At 41.7% G+C, this 19,783-nt stretch overlaps 3 protein-coding genes across 3 annotated transcripts; all 3 read left to right on the top strand.

Annotated features, from left to right (window-relative positions):
- The first annotated feature begins 426 nt into the window (after positions 1 to 426).
- On the top strand, positions 427 to 5,913 carry LOC109630498 (charged multivesicular body protein 4b-like). Its single transcript, XM_020088727.2, has 5 exons — positions 427 to 775; positions 1,929 to 2,106; positions 2,466 to 2,580; positions 3,767 to 3,893; positions 4,633 to 5,913. Exons 1-5 carry the CDS (start codon positions 592 to 594, stop codon positions 4,695 to 4,697), a joined length of 669 nt encoding a protein of 222 aa, XP_019944286.1. The 5' UTR covers positions 427 to 591; the 3' UTR covers positions 4,698 to 5,913.
- A 674-nt stretch (positions 5,914 to 6,587) lies between these two features.
- On the top strand, positions 6,588 to 13,289 carry eif2s2 (eukaryotic translation initiation factor 2, subunit 2 beta). The gene is made up of 9 exons (XM_020089356.2): positions 6,588 to 6,748; positions 8,562 to 8,745; positions 8,879 to 8,979; positions 9,185 to 9,314; positions 9,400 to 9,500; positions 10,744 to 10,892; positions 11,061 to 11,117; positions 11,209 to 11,294; positions 12,035 to 13,289. Exons 1-9 carry the CDS (start codon positions 6,734 to 6,736, stop codon positions 12,208 to 12,210), a joined length of 999 nt encoding a protein of 332 aa, XP_019944915.1. The 5' UTR covers positions 6,588 to 6,733; the 3' UTR covers positions 12,211 to 13,289.
- Positions 13,290 to 15,330: 2,041 nt separating this feature from the next.
- Positions 15,331 to 19,441, top strand: LOC109630808 (serine/arginine-rich splicing factor 6-like). The gene is made up of 6 exons (XM_020089213.2): positions 15,331 to 15,633; positions 16,032 to 16,192; positions 17,774 to 17,892; positions 18,015 to 18,217; positions 18,322 to 18,408; positions 18,533 to 19,441. The coding sequence occupies exons 1-6, from the start codon at positions 15,527 to 15,529 to the stop codon at positions 18,981 to 18,983; spliced, it is 1,128 nt and encodes a 375-aa protein (XP_019944772.1). The 5' UTR covers positions 15,331 to 15,526; the 3' UTR covers positions 18,984 to 19,441.
- The last annotated feature ends 342 nt before the right edge of the window (positions 19,442 to 19,783 follow it).

Genomic DNA, 19,783 nt, shown 5'->3' with positions numbered 1-19,783 from the left:
GTTCTATTTGATAATAATTTGTGTCGCAGGTTTTCTTTTTAGATTTCCCACCACAGTTATACCTCTGCTCACACTAATGTCTAATGGGTTTAGAGAATTCATGACCAGAGTTTCATTCAGGTTTATAAACCTGTCCATAGTCTTTGAATCTAATCAAAAGCTATGAATGTTCATTAAGTAAACAGATAAATAAATCCACCATTCATTGCATCTAATGGCGATTTTTATTATGGATCAGCTGGGAAATAATTAACCTTATTGGCAAACAATAATAATTATATATATTATGTTCTAATAATTATAATAATAACCACCATCATAAATAACAATCATAATAATTGTCATCGCCGTCATAAAATAATAATTGTTATTATTAACTTCGCCAGCAGGTGGAGACAACAAGCGCCGTCCACACGCTGTCAGTGCTCATGACGTCGTCGGGCCTTATCCAGGAAGTAGAAAAACATCAACAATCCTGCAGGTTCAGACTGGGACAAGTGTCAGTGTGGTCCAGCCGCTGAGCCTCGTCCTCTCCGGCATCACGCACATTGTTGGTTTCATATTTATAAACAGTGTTTGAACGTCGCGGACATGTCGTTGCTGACGAAGATCTTCGGAGCAGGAGGAAAAGGAGGAAAGGGACCGAGCCCGCAGGAGGCGATCCAGAAGCTCCGGGAGACGGAGGAGATGCTGACGAAGAAGCAGGAATTTCTGGAGAAGAAGATCGAGCAGGAGCTGCAGATCGCCAAGAAAAACGGCACGAAAAACAAACGAGGTGGGGCAGCAGCGTGGGGTTTCCTCCCGGTTTCTGCTTCGTGGCGTCAGAAATGCCTGGTCAATAATCCGGAGCTAAGTGTTAGCATGCTAGCTAGGTGAAGTGTGATCGTTGTAACGACAGCCCGTTATCACAGCCGCTGTCAACACCTTGGATCGTTGCGTGTTTTATTTATTTAGTGTGAGATTTGATTCCCGATCATCGTCTTCAGTCAGGGAGCTTCTGTTACCGACGTGTCTCTGCACATCACGACTTCGTGTGATGGATCAGTGGCCACGGAACACAACCAAAACACTGGGTGACTGGTGTGCACATGGCTGTGGACAGGTGTCCTGCTGCAGAGAGACAGGCCATGAAGATACCGACAGGGACAAGGGTTGAATGCTGGAGTCTGGAGTCACTGACAGGGAGGTGTGAGGTGTGCAGTGAACCCTGCAGCAGGTCCTGCAGCTCACTGCGAGGGGACTGTGTGAGTCCATAATGTCAGAACACGTTTACAGCCACTAATGAAGCTTAACTTCTGAAATACAAAGCCATTAATCAACATGGAACAAAGGTTAGAGAAGGTGTCATTTCAATTATGATGTGTACAGTGCTGCCTATCAATACAAAACAATATTAGATTGAAGTGTATATAGAAGGGTGATGTAGATTTTGAGGGCAGACTCGGATCTCAGGGAAAAGACTTTTCAGATTGTGACAAAACAACAGACACTGACTAAATGAACCTGAGTGTGTAAGTGGTTTTATTTGCAGGCGTCGTTGCTTTTTGATCAACATGTGCGATGGCTGCTGTCAAGTCAAAATGTGTTTTCCTCTGACTTCAATACATTTCAGTCTTTTCCACCTCATCCCTCACATTCTCGTCATAGCTGTCTCCAGTTGTCCTGCTTGTCGTCTGTGCTGTCACTAAAATGTCCGGGAAAGAAGTATTTTCTTAATGATTCCCATCAGTGGTGGAACACTATGTCACAGAGCGTTAAGCGCGGTCTTGACTCACGCAGCAGACGTTTAACCACTTATTCAAGCTCCCATGACACGACTCTTCTGTTGAAGCACAAAACAATCCCCATGATTCACCGTTGAAGTTCGCATTTATGTCGTCAACCTGTCTCTATTCCTCCTGACCCCCGATTCCTCTCTCGCTCCTCAGCGGCCCTGCAGGCTTTAAAAAGAAAGAAGAGGTACGAGAAGCAGCTCGCTCAGATCGACGGCACGCTGTCGACCATCGAGTTTCAGAGGGAGGCTCTGGAGAACGCCAACACCAACACTGAAGTGCTCAAGAACATGGGCTTCGCTGCAAAGGCTATCAAGTCTGCCCATGAAAACATGTAAGAGCGAACACGCCGTCACTGATCAGGTTCCTTGCAATTTCACTGATCCATCAATCAGACAGAAGCGTAGCCTTCATGGAAATCCAGGGGAAGAGGAAACATTTAGTCTTTACTTACAATAGAAGGATTATGAGGAATATGTTTCACTCATTGGAAAATTAAGAGGATTTGAAAGATTTGACCCATATGCACATATTCTCCTGCTTCAGCCAAAACCATCTGCATCTACTGTTGACAAAAATGAAACATGTATAGTAGACAGGTATTTATATAAACGTACCTGCTGAAATGTTAACATTACACCTCCAGATTAAATGGACAACATTCTGCTCCTCTCCTTGTTGTGAATGTTTCAGGGACATTGACAAAGTGGACGACCTGATGCAGAACATTACAGAGCAGCAGGAGCTGGCCCAGGAAATATCTGACACCATCTCCAAACCTGTCGGCTTCGGGGAGGAGTTTGATGAGGTCAGAGACTTTTTCACATGTCTGTTTTTTTTTTAAATAAATGTTTTCAGGTTGTCCGTCGCGGTCTTGTGAACTCGATATGTCAAGAACGGTGACAGCTGGTGAAAAGTATTCTTGGTGGGGCTGTGCCGTGCCATACTCAGTTTTCAGTAACCATCCCACTACGATTTAACACAAACTGCAGGTGTGAAAGAGTCGGTAATTATTGAATCAATAAACAATAATAAACATGTCAGTCATTTCTACACCAAAACAGAAAGCTAACAGTATACTGCATATTCACAAACAAACTTAGATAACTACATCTAAGTAATATATAGAAAAATGATAATAATCATCTGATTGATAAAATGATTAATAGTTGTTGACCTTGTGTTCAGATAGTAAGTAGAGTATACATCACTAGACTACAGACAGAGTCTTGTTACTACAAGTACACATTCCTGAAGCATATACAGGCTGTTAACAAACACTAGGAAGACAAAATAAAAGGAGGGGACATATACTGCTGGATATCTTCTGACTCATTCTCTATACATCCTGCTAGCCATGGCTTTCTGCTGTACCAGTGGCAGAAAAATCCTCAGGTGTACGTTTCAGTTGGAATCTAGTGTAAATATCACAGTGTCCTCATATGAGTCTGGAAAACAAAATGTATGTGGACTGTAACTGGCTGGTGCATACAACTACCAGCTTTGTGGTTTATTCTAAAATCACTTTGTTATTCTGAATGGATTCCTGCTGATTTGTCATCTTTTGCTTCCGGACAACAATTACAAACCTAGAAGTATTATATTCACCAGCACAGGTTCTTCTTGTCCTGTTACTGCAGGATGGATATTTTCAGGCTCATCACTGCTGACTGGCCTCTGTTTCCTCACTCGCTGAGGCTGTCGACCTCATTTTGAATGGTCTTATTCATAGCTGGACCTCACCTCAGCTGATTATTGTATCCAGTCATCCTGGGACGATTAGGGAGAAAATAATGAATATGTTCTTTCTTAATTTCTCAGTCAACTGACTTTAAGTATTTTAATCTTAACTCTTAGTGAAACATTTAACTCACCAAGGTAATTGACACACAAGATTGTACCAACTCCCACTAATTGTGAAAGTGAAATTAAAAATAACGTTTGGGTTTTCCCTCACCTGCAGTGTTGTGTTGTTGTGTTTGTGTGTTTCTCAGGATGAACTGCTGGCGGAGCTGGATGAGCTGGAACAGGAGCAGCTGGACAATAACCTGCTGGAGATCGGGGGACCAGAGAACGTCCCTCTACCAAACGTGCCTTCTACTTCATTACCTTCCAGACCTGGTGAGACACATTATCTCACTTTATCAGTGAAAAGAATAGTTTCCATTTTTTTTTATCCGTCTCATTTAGAGCTCGGTGGGAAATTTGAGAACAAACTATTTAATAAAATCCGGTTCCAGCTGTTTTATGACATGATCTGTGGAGAATATCCTTACAATGGGGTCAGAGTTTGCATTTTACATACGAACTGCAAAGTAGAAGAGTCTCCACTCAGACGTGTTCACAACAACCCAGAAATCTCTGGAGTGTTCAGGATGAGGGGGGGCGCTGCAAGCATACAGCACTGTAACAGCTCTGTGTTAAATTACAGTACGAAAACACCGGTGTTGGCCTTATCACCAAAACGGTGACTCGAATCTTATTGTCTTTCCAAGTTGACATCTTTGTCGCCATCTCGTACATGTATGACTCCTTTTTTTCTATCCTGAAACATTTGTATTCCGTTTTTTTGCAGTTTTGCGTCCGTCACATGTTTAACATCATTAACGCGTCCACCCACTTGGGGTGAATCCTCTGGATAATCTCTGGCTGTTTTCTCACATGGGCTTACCTTGAGTTTTATCAGGGTGCTGGCAACAGAAATTCCAGAAGAAGTGGAGAATGAGAATCAGTTCAGTGCTTGTCTGAAAGCAGCTTCTGTTGTAGAGGGTTTGTCTTTATGTTGATCCCTGGGTCTGGAATCCAACAGACATCCGCTGAAACATAACGTAACATTATTTCTGTCTTTTCACCCCTAAAGCCAAGAAAGAGGAGGACAAGGACGACATCGAGGACCTGCAGCGCTGGGCGATGGAAGCCATGTAAACACAGCATCTGCTACATCATACCTGCATCTGAGAGGGAAGCTGAAAGAACAATTAGGAAATGAATGGACTGATAGGATGTTGTGATGAGTGTTCTTTGTGTGTCTGCAGAGAGATAACGTCTATTTTATGTAACACTAAAAAAAAAAAAGCAAATAATGCTGTAGTGTCTCTTTTTCCATCCCCTGCACTACCGATATCCAGAAACCCCTCCGTGTTTAATGAAGATGAGCCAGTCGGCAGCTTTTATATTGAATCTCTGTCACTTTACCATGGTAATTGCCATGCCCTTGATTTCAATACAACACAAGCATTTCCTGGTCCTTGCAGTGGGCAGGGCATTTCAACACCTACAGGGCTCACATTAAAGTGCGCTGCTACTGTTGTGAGCTCTGTGGTGAACTAACGGAGCTGTTGTGTGTGGCGTTGTGCACGTCACTGAATGACAAGAGGGAAATTTGACTGAAGATTAATCTTCAATTATCTGTGTCTGACATATTTACCTTTGTTTGTATGGTGAAATCCACTAGATGTTTTTTTTCCTTTTTGACAAAAATAAGTTTTACTCCCTGTTGTTTTATCTTATTTTATTTGTTAACTGCACTGAAAATAGAAGAGCAGCTGAGCATGCGCTGGGTGAAAAGGCTAGAGGCTGTGTGTGTGTTTGCCAGAATCTGAACCTCTTCTTTTGTATTAGGTTGTGTGCGTTGCCCCCCTCCCTACTTTTGTTGTCATTTCAATGCCCCCACCCCACAGACACATTCTCACCAGTGGTTCTTGTTATTTGTTGTAAATATCCCAAATGTATCTCTTTTTATATGCTGTATTTTTGCTGTCACTGAGAGTTTCTGTTGGGGTTGTGTAAACTAAAGCATGCAACAGTGGAAGGTCACAACACACTTCACAATGCACAGCTAGAGAGAGGTGTTGAACCTTAAACATCCTGCTGTCTGTCTCCGTCCTTCTCATAAAGGTTTCTATTTCAAATTGTATAATGTAAACAATAATAATAATATTAATAAGAATACATAGTCTGTCTACAACATCAGCATTTTGGAGTTGAAAGAGTTAATTCCTTTAGTTTTTCAAAGTCATGATGTACATTTTTTACATAAAAAATAGAAAAGCATAACACGATAAAGGATGAAGCAGCATGTTTGCATTTCAGTGTTAATTTATCCAGATTATTTGCTAAATCATTAAAAGTTTTCAAATGATTTTATTGTACTGAATCTTTTCACTTTTTCGTCATGTGATCTCAGTGTATTTAGTGAAGTGTATCACTTGTTGCTTTACAGCCACATCAGGCTCACAGAATTATTAATTTATCTGTTAATTACTTTCTTGATTGATCAACTTTGAAGTTAAAGTTTCCCTCTCCCTCGGTAAAGCTTTCATGTTGAACCTTTTGTCTGACCAGCACTTAAAAACACACGATCAAAGAAGACAAACAGCAAATCACAAAGTATCAGAGCAAATCTGGCATTTTAGTTTGAAAGCTGAATTAAAAAATCACCAAAAATAGCCAATAGATTATAATTTTTGCTGACTGACTTATTATTGGTTAATAATTTCAGTGTAATTCAAATCAACAAAGATCTACAAGTTATTATTGGTATAATTTTATAATAATCAGAAGGTGAACTGTTGTTTAGTTATCTCCATAATCAGTCTATTAGTAAAACAACTGTAACAGGAGGAAGTGACAGTATAATAGTGATCATCCAGGGTATTCAGCTAACATTAAAAAATACAGAACATAAGAGCTGAACCATTGCTGTGTCTGTTTCCAGGACCGTGGTGAAAACAGACCTCTTCTAACTCACAGTACTTGTTTAGCAACAGTTCTGGATGTGCTCTTGAACGCAGCTCGACTGAGACGCGCCGTCGCGCACTGATCACGTCGGGTTGCGTCGACGTCACGCTTGCGCACTGCGGTTCCGGCGCTGATGCAAGACATTTTCGGCGCAGCGGTGTGGGTCTGATCGAGGAGGACAAAAAAGTGACCGGAGTTCAGATTCTTTTCAGCCCGCAAACATGTCAGGAGACGAGGTGAGTCTCCGGGGGTTGTCCGCCGCGCGGCCCGCGTCACCGGGCGCTCTCGCTGGGTAAATGTGTCGGGGATCTCGGCTCAGATGTGGAGGATGACTTTGGGCCTCGCCGCTGCTGCTCCCCTCCCTGTCCGCAGCAGCGCTCACATGGCAGCAGCCGAGCTAACAGCGGCCCGACCCGGTCTGAAATTACGAGAAAACCCCCCGATGCGCCACTGTTACACGGTCCATGTGCTCGCGATCATCGTGTAGATGATCGATAGTCGCGTGGCTCTTTAATCCGCCTTGTCATGGCCGCTGGGGAACTCGCACCGAGGCGCTGGAGCTAGCTAGTTAGCATAGTTAGCTTACTGTTCAATAAGCTGCGGCGCTAGCCCTTGGTTTTTCCCCATCGGGAGCAGGAGAGCCAGCGAGGGTTCATTTATATTCTACTGAAGTGTCTTTCCTCTAAAACCCAGTGGAGACAACACACCGCTGACTGCTCATCGTTATTACAATGAAACATGTCGTCTTTCATTTATGTGCTTTTTGTAGGAACAGAGTCAATGTGACGTTAGATCTCAGTCGTTAATACATTTAAAACCAGTTCTGAATGTTTGTGCTGCCGCTCATCGATCAATCCATAATAACTGGATAAAGTTCATAACAATGACACATTCAATCAACCATCACATTTCACTGGAGAGTCTCTAACCAGGTAAATGATTTTTGACTCAGGTTCATGACTCACCATCAAATAAACTTAGTCAATGAAATGATGGTTTCAGCCTCAGATTTTTAATCAGAGTTTTCATTTAGGCCTTAATAGTGGTGATTATCTGTCAAACTACAGTGAGGTGGAACAACAGTACTCCATTCATTGAATGTGAATCTGCTGTGAATGTGGCAATGGGTTAAACTGACTGGAAACACATTTTACACAGCAGGTGGCTGTGGTGACTCAGTGGTGACTTGATGTGTAAAGAGAGGAGACATGTTCTTCCCTTCTGCCTCATCTGGTCTCCTGGTACATGGGACACCTGCGGTAACTGTGACCGCCCACTTTTAGAACAGCTCTGGTTCCAGAAAGAAATGTTTCATTCATTGTCTCCATTGATGTTTCAGAAAATCCTTGTAAAAAGAGTTTCAAGCATAAAACATTCGATTCCCATGGAAAAAAGGCAATATTACAAGACTATAGAGTGAAGGAACTACACTTCCCATAAACCATTGTGAATAGTTTCTTTCCAATGATTTCCAGTGTGCTTCTTCCTGAATTAAACCGTGTTGTGATATTCTCTCCCATGGACTTCTCATGTTAGAAAGAGAAGTCACGGTTGCTCTGTGGTGAACGTAATGTCACACTGAACAATCTGATTTTAGCCATAATTTTTGTAAATGTGGTACATTGCCAAGGATTGTGGGTATTCTAGTATTCCTCCTTAAGATGGCAAACAAAAAAGTTTTTCTTAAAACACAGTTGACTTCATTCAGGCCTGTGGCTTCTACAGGAGCTCATAACATTGTTTCACAGTCGTGTAGCTTGTGGATCGGATGGTTACAGTATTATGGCTGACAATCAAAATCTGTATTCAGAAAATGAATGGCATTTTACTCCTGGATTCACAGCTTTATTGCCCTGTAACCTGTTGTAGTCACATGAAAGGGGAAGCGGGAAAAACGTCACAATAGATAAGGAAGGAAAAGTTGACCTTTGGTTAATAAAATAAAAAACTAATTTCACACATGGGGAAAACAAAAATGTCCATGTTTGCCGTCATCTTGTTAATGGGGTCATAAAACTTAATTTCTTTCTGGTTTTCTCTTCACTTCAGATGATTTTCGATCCCAACATGACCAAGAAGAAGAAGAAGAAGAAGAAGCCCTTCATGCTGGATGAGGAAGGAGGAGAGGGCGTGGGCGGAGAAGAGGCTAAAGAGGTGGAGGCGAAGGAGATGGAACCAGAGGCTGGAGATGACAAGGAGATGGATCTGGATGAAGATGAGGGCAGGAAGAAAGGTTTGAATGAAAACAAAGATGGTTCTCACTGAAAGCTCATGTATAAGCCTTGATGTTGTAGAGGGATGTTACAATATTCATTTAATGTCCCTCTGCATTAAGGTGCATCTAATCTGAGTTTCATCTTCTCTAGAGCCATCTGATGATCTGAACGACCTCAACTTCTTCAACCAGAAGAAAAAGAAGAAGAAGCCCAAAAAAGTATTTGAAAATGAAGTCGAGGAGGGATTAAAGGTCAGTCCCAGCTAAACTGAAACCTTCGCAATCCTTCTTTTCTTCTCTCCTCATCGTTTCTGTTTCTCTCAACATTTTACATCAGTACTTCCTCTTCCACTTTTACTGTAGTTTTCCCATCACTTCACTTTAATGTCTTAACCGCATTCACATGTAGTGTTTGTCATCTTGTCGCTGAATTTTATTTTTACTTGGTCTCAACCAGGAGCTGAAAATTGAAGGAGAGCAGACAGAGGTGCTGGAAGAGGACAACCTGGACTTGATGCTTCCAACCAAAAAGAAGAAGCAGAAGAAAGTAGATTTTGACGAGGGAGAAGCACTGGAGAAGGACGATGGTGGGAATAAGCCACCTCCCCCTTTTTCATGTAGAGAAGTAAAATGAGCAGCATGACTGATGATGTCTGTATGTTGTGTTTGTAGTTCTGGACGATGACGATGGAAAGAACAACGATGGTGTCTCATTCACCTCCTTCACGGGACCAGCTTGGGCCGGCACAGAAAGAGACTACACTTATGATGAGGTAGGGCAAGTGTGAACTATCACAACACACACAATCAAGATTCATTTATAAACTGGCAACCCCACCAACATGACGAAGGGCAACCTTTTTGAGTTCAGAAAAACTAAAAGATGTAATTTCTGAAAATGCAGTGATGCAGATTTAAAGTCTTCTTCTCCAGCCAAGTGTCGTTCTCGCTTGTGCATTTTTAAACGGAAAGAAAGTTGCCTCAAAGAATCCAGTTATGTGAGTTCTTACCTTGTTAAGGTAACAGAATGGAACAAGGGCAAGTCTGTAAGTTATTTTATGTTTTCTGTCTGACTTCCTGATCACAAGTCCAAATAGAAGTCTTTCTTTTTGTTGTTACCAGCGGAACTGTGTAATTACTCACACAGACATGAGGCACATGTCTTCAGAATGAGTCTCATATGTTCACTTAAATATCATAGAAAGAAATTTGACGATTTCTTTAGTGCCAAAGTAATCATTTAGTAATTTAGTCTGTTTGCAAACAAGCACTAGCTCATTTTGCATACCTTTCATGGAGCATATTTCCTAGCAAACTTAACTGGCTCCATGACAACATAATATTTCTATATATAAAAACTGAAGTTCCAAAACTGAGAACATGGTAATTCACATTCATATGTAGCAATAACATGACATTTTCGCAATTCTTGATACACATTTCGATACCATGGCAAAAACAGCACAATAAATCCCAGTTTACTTCAACACACACTCCTTTACAGAAATATTTGAACATACAAAATACAGTAGTGGCTATGTAGCCTTCTAGTAATGAATAAAAAGAAACGACTAGAAAACAGAAGAGAAAATTATAAGATTTTAGTAATCAGTTATAACTCAATGACTGTAAGAAAACAACAGACGCTGCACACGCAGTTTACAAATACACACACACACCTATATACTCGATTGTCTACTCTGCAGTCAATTGCTTAATTACTCAAAATACTATGAATTAGGAACAGCAATAGCAAAAAGTATGGCTGTCCATACTACAACACAGCCCCAGAGATTTTAAACTTAAACAGGGTCAACAACTTTTCCAAACAGTCAGTTTCAGTATTATGGTCATTAGACATGAATCTAGCAACAGTGATGTGTTTTAAAACTAAAACAAAGTAGAATGACCCCCACTCCTGTCTCAAAAACCTTTTGGTCAACAAGTGTCATGAAAGATCCTGGTGTAGATACTGTCAGCCACAGTCGGCGTAACTCTTGCGGTATCTGTGTTCAGCTCCTGAACCGAGTCTTCAACATCATGAGGGAGAAGAACCCAGACATGGTGGCTGGAGAGAAGAGGAAGTTTGTTATGAAGCCTCCTCAGGTGGTGCGAGTGGGAACCAAGAAAACCTCCTTTGTCAACTTCACAGACATCTGCAAACTGTGAGTCTCTCTCACCCCGTACACACCGACCTCCCTCACTGTTACTGTCGATCTCACTTCACTTTGAATGTCCGATAAAGTTTGACGGAAACCAAATCATATTATCCAAGTATCAAACCCAAATGGTGTCACTATCTACAAACTGACCTTTCGTGTATTTCATCCCAGGTTGCATCGTCAACCTAAACATCTCCTCGCCTTCCTGTTGGCTGAGCTTGGAACAAGGTATGTCTTTGTATTTACTGTGTAGACTTCTCAAATGACAGCAAACGTATGTGTGCACTGCCCTGAAAGTTGGATCTGTTTCTGTCAACAGTGGTTCCATAGACGGAAATAACCAGCTCGTGATTAAAGGCAGATTTCAACAGAAACAGATAGAAAACGTGTTGAGAAGATATATCAGTAAGTGGGAATTTAACATTTTATTTGCCTTAATGAAATGATAATTAAAACTTAAACTCCTTCAAGGTCTGTAAGTGATGATGTGTTTCTAATTTCACATTAAACTCTATCGAAGATGTAAATGTAACTCATCTCACAGGAACAAGTAGAAGTTAAAAAACGGTTTATTAATAGAAATCATTCATGGTTTGATCTCATTTCCAGAAAGTGATGATTTTTCTATACAGGCCCTTTTGTTATAAAAGTATGAATAGGTTTGATTCTTTCATTTTTCATCATTCATCCCAACTCTGGGTTCTCGTTCAGAATATTGAGAGAGGTGAATTCAGGTATTCTTCAACTGGGTCCTTTGTTTCTAAATGTGGGTGTGTAAATGTTTTAGAACATGAGCAGTGCTCGCAAAACTTTTGGAATCGGTCCAGTAGATTTTCTCCACCAGCAGCTGGTGGTCGACACTGCAGTTGTGGCTACAATGAAATCCTATCGGGCAACAGTCAATGACAATTTCTGCCTTTTATTAATAAAAAAAGGTTTTGTAAGTACGATCAACTTACATATCCACATTTATAAATGTAACCTCCAGAGCCCAGGTTGAAAAATACCAGAATTCCCCTTCAGGTTTTTATAAAATCATAGCTATATTCTCTTTTCTTTACTACTTACTACTGTTTATGTTTCAAAATAGTTAGTTATCATGAACTCTTGCTTGCTGCAGTGCTAATAACTGTTCTCACCTGCAGAGGAATACGTGACGTGTCACACCTGCCGCTCCCCTGAGACCATCCTGCAGAAAGACACTCGCCTCTATTTCTTGCAGTGTGAGACCTGCCACTCCCGCTGCTCAGTCGCCAGCATCAAGACCGGATTCCAGGCTGTGACGGGCAAGAGGGCGCAGCTCCGCGCCAAAGCCAACTAAAGGCCAACAAAACTGGGCTCCCCGCTCCTCTCTATGCCTCCCCTTTCCTCGTCAGAAGGGCTGGAGCTGGGTCGGGGCGCCCCTTGATTTGCTAAAAGGACTCTCTGAATCGAACTGCGGGAGGGTTTGGCTGTCTGTTAGCTGTGTCATGGCCTGACCAGGCAGGGAGTGAGAGAGTATCTAAAGTTGACGCATGGGGATCAGGTGTTGTAGGCAGATGATGTATTCCACATACACTGTTGGATTTGATTTGTTATCTTGCTGATGAACCCTCCACCTCCAAGGTTTTTTTTCTTCCCATTTGCTGTGATTCTTGATTCTGATTCAACACGGCTCCTATTCTTCCGCATTCATTCTCCTACCTTGCATACAACACACATGAATACATTTCTCCATCTAACCAGCCAAATTGTAATTTCTGCAACAACAGTTCACTTCTTTATTCTTGAGCTCAACATCGGTTAAACTGAAGGTTGAATTTCTGTGTCTGGTCTGGCCCTGAATCACAAAACTGCCACTCCAGAGTAGATTTTTTTGCCGGAGCAAAGATAAAATTCAAAGTCACCAGGTTGGAGTACATACAGAGAGATTTGTCACGGATTGTTTTACAGTAGAAAATTACAAAGTCAAACTTGCAGGGGTTGACGATAGAGAGAGCACCTTCTCACTGAAGACTTAGAGAGACGTTGTATGTGAGCCAGAAACGGAAATTATAAAGTGTTGGAGTGCTTTTGAGACATTGATGAACAGCTGTGTACTTTATCATTTCTTTGACTTCAAAGGTTTAGGATAACACAATTTGTCAAACTCTAAAGATTTGATTAGAAAGAAGTGAAAATTGATACGATAAATTTTTTCAAGAAGAAGATTTCTTGAGCTAATGACGGTCTGAAAACGAATGCAGGTCATAGTGAATCAGTGTGAATCAAGAAATTCACAACACAGGCTAGCTAGTATATGAAGAGTTTCAGACCAACGATACTGCTTCCCTTCTTGTTTGGAAAAAAGTGGATGTCGTCTGACTGGAATCATTTTAAAACCTGGTTTTTACAAAAATAAAATCTTATTCTCTCTCTCCATTACTGCTTTGTCTGTACTTAACATCCACACTACAGTTTCTTATGTACAGAACACAACTTGTGAATCCTGTCATATTAAATTCATTTGCATGCTCAACAACATTTTAAACAACAGCAAGGGTGTACTGAGGGGCAAAACTCACCTTTTTTTTTAGATGTCTCTTAACATACTATTATCATCACTAAAACCTGTGATCGTACTACGTTTACCATCTGCATTACAAACTACATTTATGCATCAGATTGGCTACACAGAAAACTCAAAATTCTGTAAACTTTAACATTGGAAGCCCTACTTTCAGCGTCTGTGGTGTAGTCTATTATAATAATTTAATAAATAATTTTATTGAGCTCAATTCATGCAGAGCGTAAAGGATATTTGAACTTTTTCGATTTCATACGACAGGTGTACAAGGGCCACAGGTTTTATACCTATCAATAATTTCTACATGATTTTATTAACCTGAAGTACAAGATCAACCATAACCATTACACTTTAATAATCTTTAATAATCTAATCAACAGTCAAATACCACACAATAAATAGCAAATCCTGTTTTTACTTTCCAGGTTTCCTGGTATCATCCTGTTACTATGGGGGTGGGGGGGCTTTTTTTGAAAATCCAGGCTCTTTACAGGTTTCTTGGTATCATCCTGTTACTATGGGGGTGGGGGGGCTTTTTTTTGAAAATCCAGGCTCTTTACAGGTTTCTTGGTATCATCCTGTTACTATGGGGGTGGGGGGGCTGAAACAGAAGCTCCTGTCCTCACTCAGTCTTGACCCCTTGCCATTGCATCACTGGGCAAGTGATTTAGCCACTGGACTAAATCAGTAAATATAAAGAGGAGCCCTCTCCTCTGCATGCGTATGTGGTTGCTATGGATACTCACTGACATGATTGTGTGCACTTGTTATCTCCCAGTTGGGAGAGACACGAAGACATACACATATATTTTTTTATTGGTTAGAGTTAAGAAATGGGACTGTGGGAGCGAGTTAGAAATTTAGTTTTCTCATCGGGAATCTACTTTCAAGATTAACATTAGAGCCAATGGGGAAGAGAGAGTGCTGTGCTCTAGCACCAGTCTTAAAACAAATGCTTGTTACTCAAAAACTTTAAATCTGTGAAATAAAAACACTGCGAGAATCCCAAGACTTCCCCGGACGTACAGATGTATTTTTTATTGGTGAGAGATAAGAAATGTGACCGTGGGAGTGAGTTAGAAAATGTTGACTGCTGTTCTCCTCTCTGACCTTTTTTTCAAAATTAACATGGCATCCAATGGAGAGGTGAAACCGGAAAACTCTTTTTAAAAAAATGATACAGCTAAAAGTATAGGTCCTATAGATGTCATAGTTACATATCTGCGAAAGAAACAAACTCTATTTTTTTTTCAAATTAAAATCATGTCTGACAACCTCCATTTGTGGCTCTGAGAGCAGTTTTAGCAAGCTGTTGAAAAACAGACGTTTTTTTCACACTCATTTTTGTTCAGTTGACCACTCGCTCTAAATGGGCCCCTGCAATGCATCGCCTAGTGGTGCACAAATTAAATTAGTAGTAAAGTACTCAGTCAATACCACTTGAACCACTTGCATAGGGATGGAGACATCAATCTATATTGTTATAAGGCCATATTTTACTGCTTATACTTTTTTAAACTTTATTAGTTTATTTTTGATGCAATGCTTGCCTTTGTGAATAAATTACAAGCACCTGGAAGTCCACATCAATAATGGACTAAAGCAGAAAACCAACACTGACGCTGTGTACAAGAAAGGGATGAGCAGACTCTATTTCCTGAGGAAGTTGAGAACTTTCAACGTGTGTCATGTCCCTAACTTTAACCTAACTCAAACAACGACTGCAATTTCAAACAACTATTGCAAGTTGTCCGTTTTGTCGTCTTTTGCATTTAAACTTTTGTTCTTTGCTCTTGACATACTGCTGGAACACAATTATTTCCCAAATTGTGATCGATCGATCTGTCTGTCTGACTGTTTGTCTGTCCGTCTATGATACAAATGAATAAAGTGGAGCTTTTAATTTGATACTCCGTACCGGAACCGTGTGATCTCTAGCCTGACGCTGATTGGCTGATCCGGTGCGGTCGCAGACAATATGTTAGCTGAGACGCCAGCGGCTAATCTCACTCTGCGCGGCGGCATCGTCCCTTTCAACAGCGACCTGTGAGAAGAAACTGTCCGAAACGATATCATCTAAAAGCGGGAGATCATGCCTCGGGTGTACATCGGGCGACTGAGCTACAATGTCCGCGAAAAAGACATCCAGCGATTTTTCAGCGGATACGGGAAACTCATGGAAGTCGATCTAAAGAACGGGTGAGTTTTTCGGTGGAAAGCTAACGTTTGCTAGCCTCTCATGCTAAATACGACAGTGCAGCCAAAGTAAAAAACTTACGGTAATAAGTAAATATATGTTTAGTTTAATATTTGCGTTAGCTTGCAATCGATATCTGTGTGTTTTATTTGCTACGTTATTATTATTTTGAGCCTAACTGTGCTTCATGTCCTCGACAATGTTCTAACCCGTGTGGAAAATGTCGCATGGCCAACATGTCGTCTTTGTGTTTGCTACAGCGCGGAGCTAGCGGGCCATGCTAACCTAGCTAGCTAGCTAGCCGCATCGGAGCGAACTGATCGAACACACTAGGATTGAACCTGTTGATTTTGACTTTATTCTTACTCCGTGTTTAAACTCTGTATTCCTTCTTTCTCAGCTATGGATTCGTGGAGTTTGAAGATAACCGGGACGCCGACGATGCCGTGTATGAGCTGAACGGGAAGGAGCTGTGCGGGGAGCGGGTGATCGTCGAACATGCACGCGGGCCGCGGAGAGACCGAGATGGCCAAAGTGGGGGTTACGGGGGTGGTGGGCGCAGTAAGTGGAGTCTATTACAAGATACCCCCTCTTCCCCTTCCCCTCGGGGCGAGGTGTCGGATGTGGCCTGCACACACAGTGTTTATTGGATTCTTGCATCTCAAGTTTTACAGATGTTTGAGCGTTTAATAGATTATTGCCAGGTTACACTGTTACGGTTTATTACCAACCAGACCTTTAATCCCTATTTACTATGATAAAGATTGCATGGGCCTTTATTAGTTACATCAGTAGTGACCCAATGATCTCATTTATTTGATGTGTAAACCTGACTATGGAGAGAATGTCTGATCTACTTTTGTCACTCAGGATATCTTAACTTTTTCCCCAATCTCATCCTGCGGAAGAGTGGTTCTTAGTTTGGACTATCCAGGGTTGGTGACCTGCAGGCTTTTGCTCCTCCCGGATGAGCCACACGCAATTGGTCTGTGGTTCATTATTGGGTATAAACAAAAGCTGCAAGTTGGAGCCCTCAAAAAGCAGAACTCTTGTTTAGACTGCAGTGATGGTGCTAGTTAAAGTAATTTGAAAGCAAGGCGTCGTTACTATGGTTTGCAAACTTCTCTTGGATGATGGTGATGGTGAGCCTTGTGTTTTTAAAGGCTTGACTTTCCAAATTTGTTTGCAACACAGAAGTGTAGCCATCACAATTGATGACCGCGAACATAGCTAGTGTAGTTTTAGCTTGATTGATAGAACTAGACTAACATTTTCTTGTGAAATGTGTATTTCTAACTTTGGTATACATATCTATATTTTCATATTCAACATTAACAAAAGTCCTTGATGTTTCAATTTGAAAGAGTCCAGTTGCGGGCTGAGGCTGAGAGTCCATTGAGGCTAAAGATGACTGGCTAAGATGACTGCCTGTCCCGTTTGGCCTTGCCTTTCACCTTACAATGTGTGTGTGACCTTTGCCCCCTTGATCCTTGGCTGACCTAACCGGAAGCCATGATGACAGCAGCCTTTTGCCAATAGACCAGGGGTGATGGTGAGAATTGCCATTGGTTTCTATGTTGACAGCAAACATAAGTGGACCGGCTCTAGTAAAGAACTTACAAGCAAAAGAAATGTTGTAAGTGGAAAATATTTTCAGACTGACATTTGGTCTAGCGACTATACCAAAAGATTGGTGTACAGGTTTCACTACACCATTCTCTCTTAATTTGACTGAACAGTGTCCTTGACCTATGTGGATGCCTCCTTTCTGTTTGTTCCAGGGTTCAGAGGTCTTGAAAGAACATCACTGTCCATTTGTTTATGCAACTAAAGCGTCACAGTGTGATGCATGAAAGTAAGACAGGTTTTGTAGAGCCTGAGACAGATGCAGTGGTGTTCTTTGCAGCAGAGTGCAACTTCGAAATGCTGAACAATAGTGGCTGTTGATCACTTTATCTGAAGCCCTTTGTTTGAAAATGGGATCAGAGTTACTCTTTTTATTAAGTTCAAATTTTAACCCCCTTGGTCTTAATTCTTTCAAGTCACTGCCTTGTGTTGATTTGATAACCCAGGCCAGTATTTCTTTGTGACGTGGCCATTTTGGTCGGTTCTTACTTTTTTCATGTGCTGTTGTTTTTAAAGGCAGTGGTTACAGCAGCCGGAGCCACACTGGCAGGGAGAAGTATGGACCCCCGGTCCGTACTGAGTACCGTCTCGTCGTGGAGAACTTGTCCAGCCGCTGCAGTTGGCAAGACCTAAAGGTATGTGATTGTTCACAAACTGTGTTTTGTCAATTCGGTTGAGGTCATTCACATTACAGACTATATATATATATTTTTTTATATATATGTTTTTCCTTTACTAAAATGCCTGTGCCCTCCAGGACTTCATGCGCCAAGCAGGGGAAGTGACCTACGCAGACGCCCACAAAGAGCGCACCAATGAGGGAGTAATCGAGTTCCGCTCTCAATCGGACATGAAGAGGGCACTGGACAAACTGGACGGTACAGACATCAATGGCCGGAAGATTCGTCTTGTGGAGGAACGATCCCGTAGACGTAAATCCTACTCTGGCAGTCGCTCCAGGTACGATCAATATAGCGCTCAATCATTTCTCTAACTGGAGACACACTAGGCTGTGCTGTAAACTGTATGTTGTATGTTAACTTAATTCCTTAACTGATCCTCAGATCTCGCAGTCGCCGCCGCTCTCGTAGTAGGAGCCGCAGAAGCCACAGGAGCAGGAGCTCCAGGAGTCGCTCCAGATCCCGCTCGAGGTGAGGATCTCTCTAGAAAGCAAAAGAAAAAGAATTCTGATTCTGGATCTTGTGTTAATAACTTAAAAAAATCTGAACCTTAAATCACGTAGCAAAAGATAAGCATTTTTTTTATCACTTACAGGTCTCGCTCCCCCAGCAACAAGAGAAATCAAGCCAACTCTAGATCTGGAAGGAAGTCTCGCTCCAAGTCAGGAGAAAGAAAATCACATTCTCGCAATCGCAGGTCGCACTCTCGTTCCCGCAAATCCAAATCTCATTCACGCTCCGGCAAGTCCCGCTCCCATTCAGCGGACCGTAAATCCAAGTCTCGTTCCAAGAGCCGTTCTAAGAGCCGTTCCAAGGCAAAGTCAGAGCGGGATTCTCGCAGTCGCTCAAAGGAGATGGCCGTTGACAAGAAGTCCCGCAGTCGATCATCTTCCCCAGTGGAGAATGGGAAGGAGGCGCGTGCTGCCAAATCTGCTTCCCGCTCCCCATCCCCGCGGGAGAACGACCGCCGATCCAACTCAATGGAGAAGCGCTCAGTCTCCCGCTCGAGATCTCGCTCACGATCTAGATCAGCTTCTCAGGATTAGTGGAATGAGAGATGGGAGGGATTCCTATGCTGTACATAACGAGCAGTGTCGTCATACAGGCTTATGCTTCCTGACTTGTCTACTTTTCTCCTGCAAGCGTGCACTTGTCTTTAACATGTTTTAGATGCAGTTTTATTAGAGGGTGTGCCACAGTGACCAGGCTACTTTTTTGGAAAACTTGAGTCTCTGAATCATCTGCCTCCCAGATTTATTTTCACTCTATTTTCAGATAATAAAGTGCTAGTATATAGTCTTAAGATCTGCAACATGAGGTAGTTTAAGTCACTTTGTCTCAAACATGTCACCTTGTTATACCAGTCTCATGTTTTTGAAGCTGTAATAGCTTAGCAAAAATAGTTTTCTTTATTGGACTTAAATCATCTCAGTCTGTGACAGATCTTGCTCTGTTGGTAGATTGTGACAGTTTCCCTCTGCTAATAAATGCATCATCCATCAGGCTTTGTTTGATGCAACCTCTCTGTTTCATACACTTGACTGTGTGGTTGTGGGAGAAAAGTAGCATATGGCCACAGCATTGGAGAAGGTTCTCTTTTGATCTGCCGTCTCTTAATTGCTTTACAAAAAAATCATCGATCTTCGTGTTGTCTTGCGGGACTTTAAAATGCTCAAATGGATGCAAGAACTTGTAACTTCATATTTGCAGGAAAACGATAAGGGTTTGAATTTCACGTTTGAACAGCTTGTGTTGTAGGTGTCATGACCTCTTTTTAACCTCTTGTACATAGATCTTGCATCAAACAGATATATTCCTTTTTTTGTAACCATGACCAGGTAGTCTG

The sequence above is a fragment of the Paralichthys olivaceus genome, chromosome 6, assembly GCF_024713975.1.
Source record: "Paralichthys olivaceus isolate ysfri-2021 chromosome 6, ASM2471397v2, whole genome shotgun sequence".
Taxonomy (NCBI): Eukaryota; Metazoa; Chordata; class Actinopteri; order Pleuronectiformes; family Paralichthyidae; genus Paralichthys; species Paralichthys olivaceus.
This window is presented reverse-complemented; position numbering and strand designations above follow the sequence as displayed.

What these genes read in the sequence shown, in the direction of transcription:
- LOC109630498 (XM_020088727.2), top strand. Translation starts at nt 592, where the DNA reads ATGTCGTTGCTGACGAAGATCTTCGGAGCAGGAGGAAAAGGAGGAAAG. An exon ending in CGGCACGAAAAACAAACGAG is followed by an intron (nt 776 to 1,928) that starts GTGGGGCAGCAG and finishes CTCGCTCCTCAG; the next exon opens with CGGCCCTGCAGGCTTTAAAA. An exon ending in TTCATTACCTTCCAGACCTG is followed by an intron (nt 3,894 to 4,632) that starts GTGAGACACATT and finishes TCACCCCTAAAG; the next exon opens with CCAAGAAAGAGGAGGACAAG.
- LOC109630808 (XM_020089213.2), top strand. Translation starts at nt 15,527, where the DNA reads ATGCCTCGGGTGTACATCGGGCGACTGAGCTACAATGTCCGCGAAAAA. An exon ending in GAAGTCGATCTAAAGAACGG is followed by an intron (nt 15,634 to 16,031) that starts GTGAGTTTTTCG and finishes CTTCTTTCTCAG; the next exon opens with CTATGGATTCGTGGAGTTTG. An exon ending in TTACGGGGGTGGTGGGCGCA is followed by an intron (nt 16,193 to 17,773) that starts GTAAGTGGAGTC and finishes TTGTTTTTAAAG; the next exon opens with GCAGTGGTTACAGCAGCCGG.
- eif2s2 (XM_020089356.2), top strand. An exon ending in AAGTCGAGGAGGGATTAAAG is followed by an intron (nt 8,980 to 9,184) that starts GTCAGTCCCAGC and finishes GGTCTCAACCAG; the next exon opens with GAGCTGAAAATTGAAGGAGA. An exon ending in GAGACTACACTTATGATGAG is followed by an intron (nt 9,501 to 10,743) that starts GTAGGGCAAGTG and finishes ATCTGTGTTCAG; the next exon opens with CTCCTGAACCGAGTCTTCAA.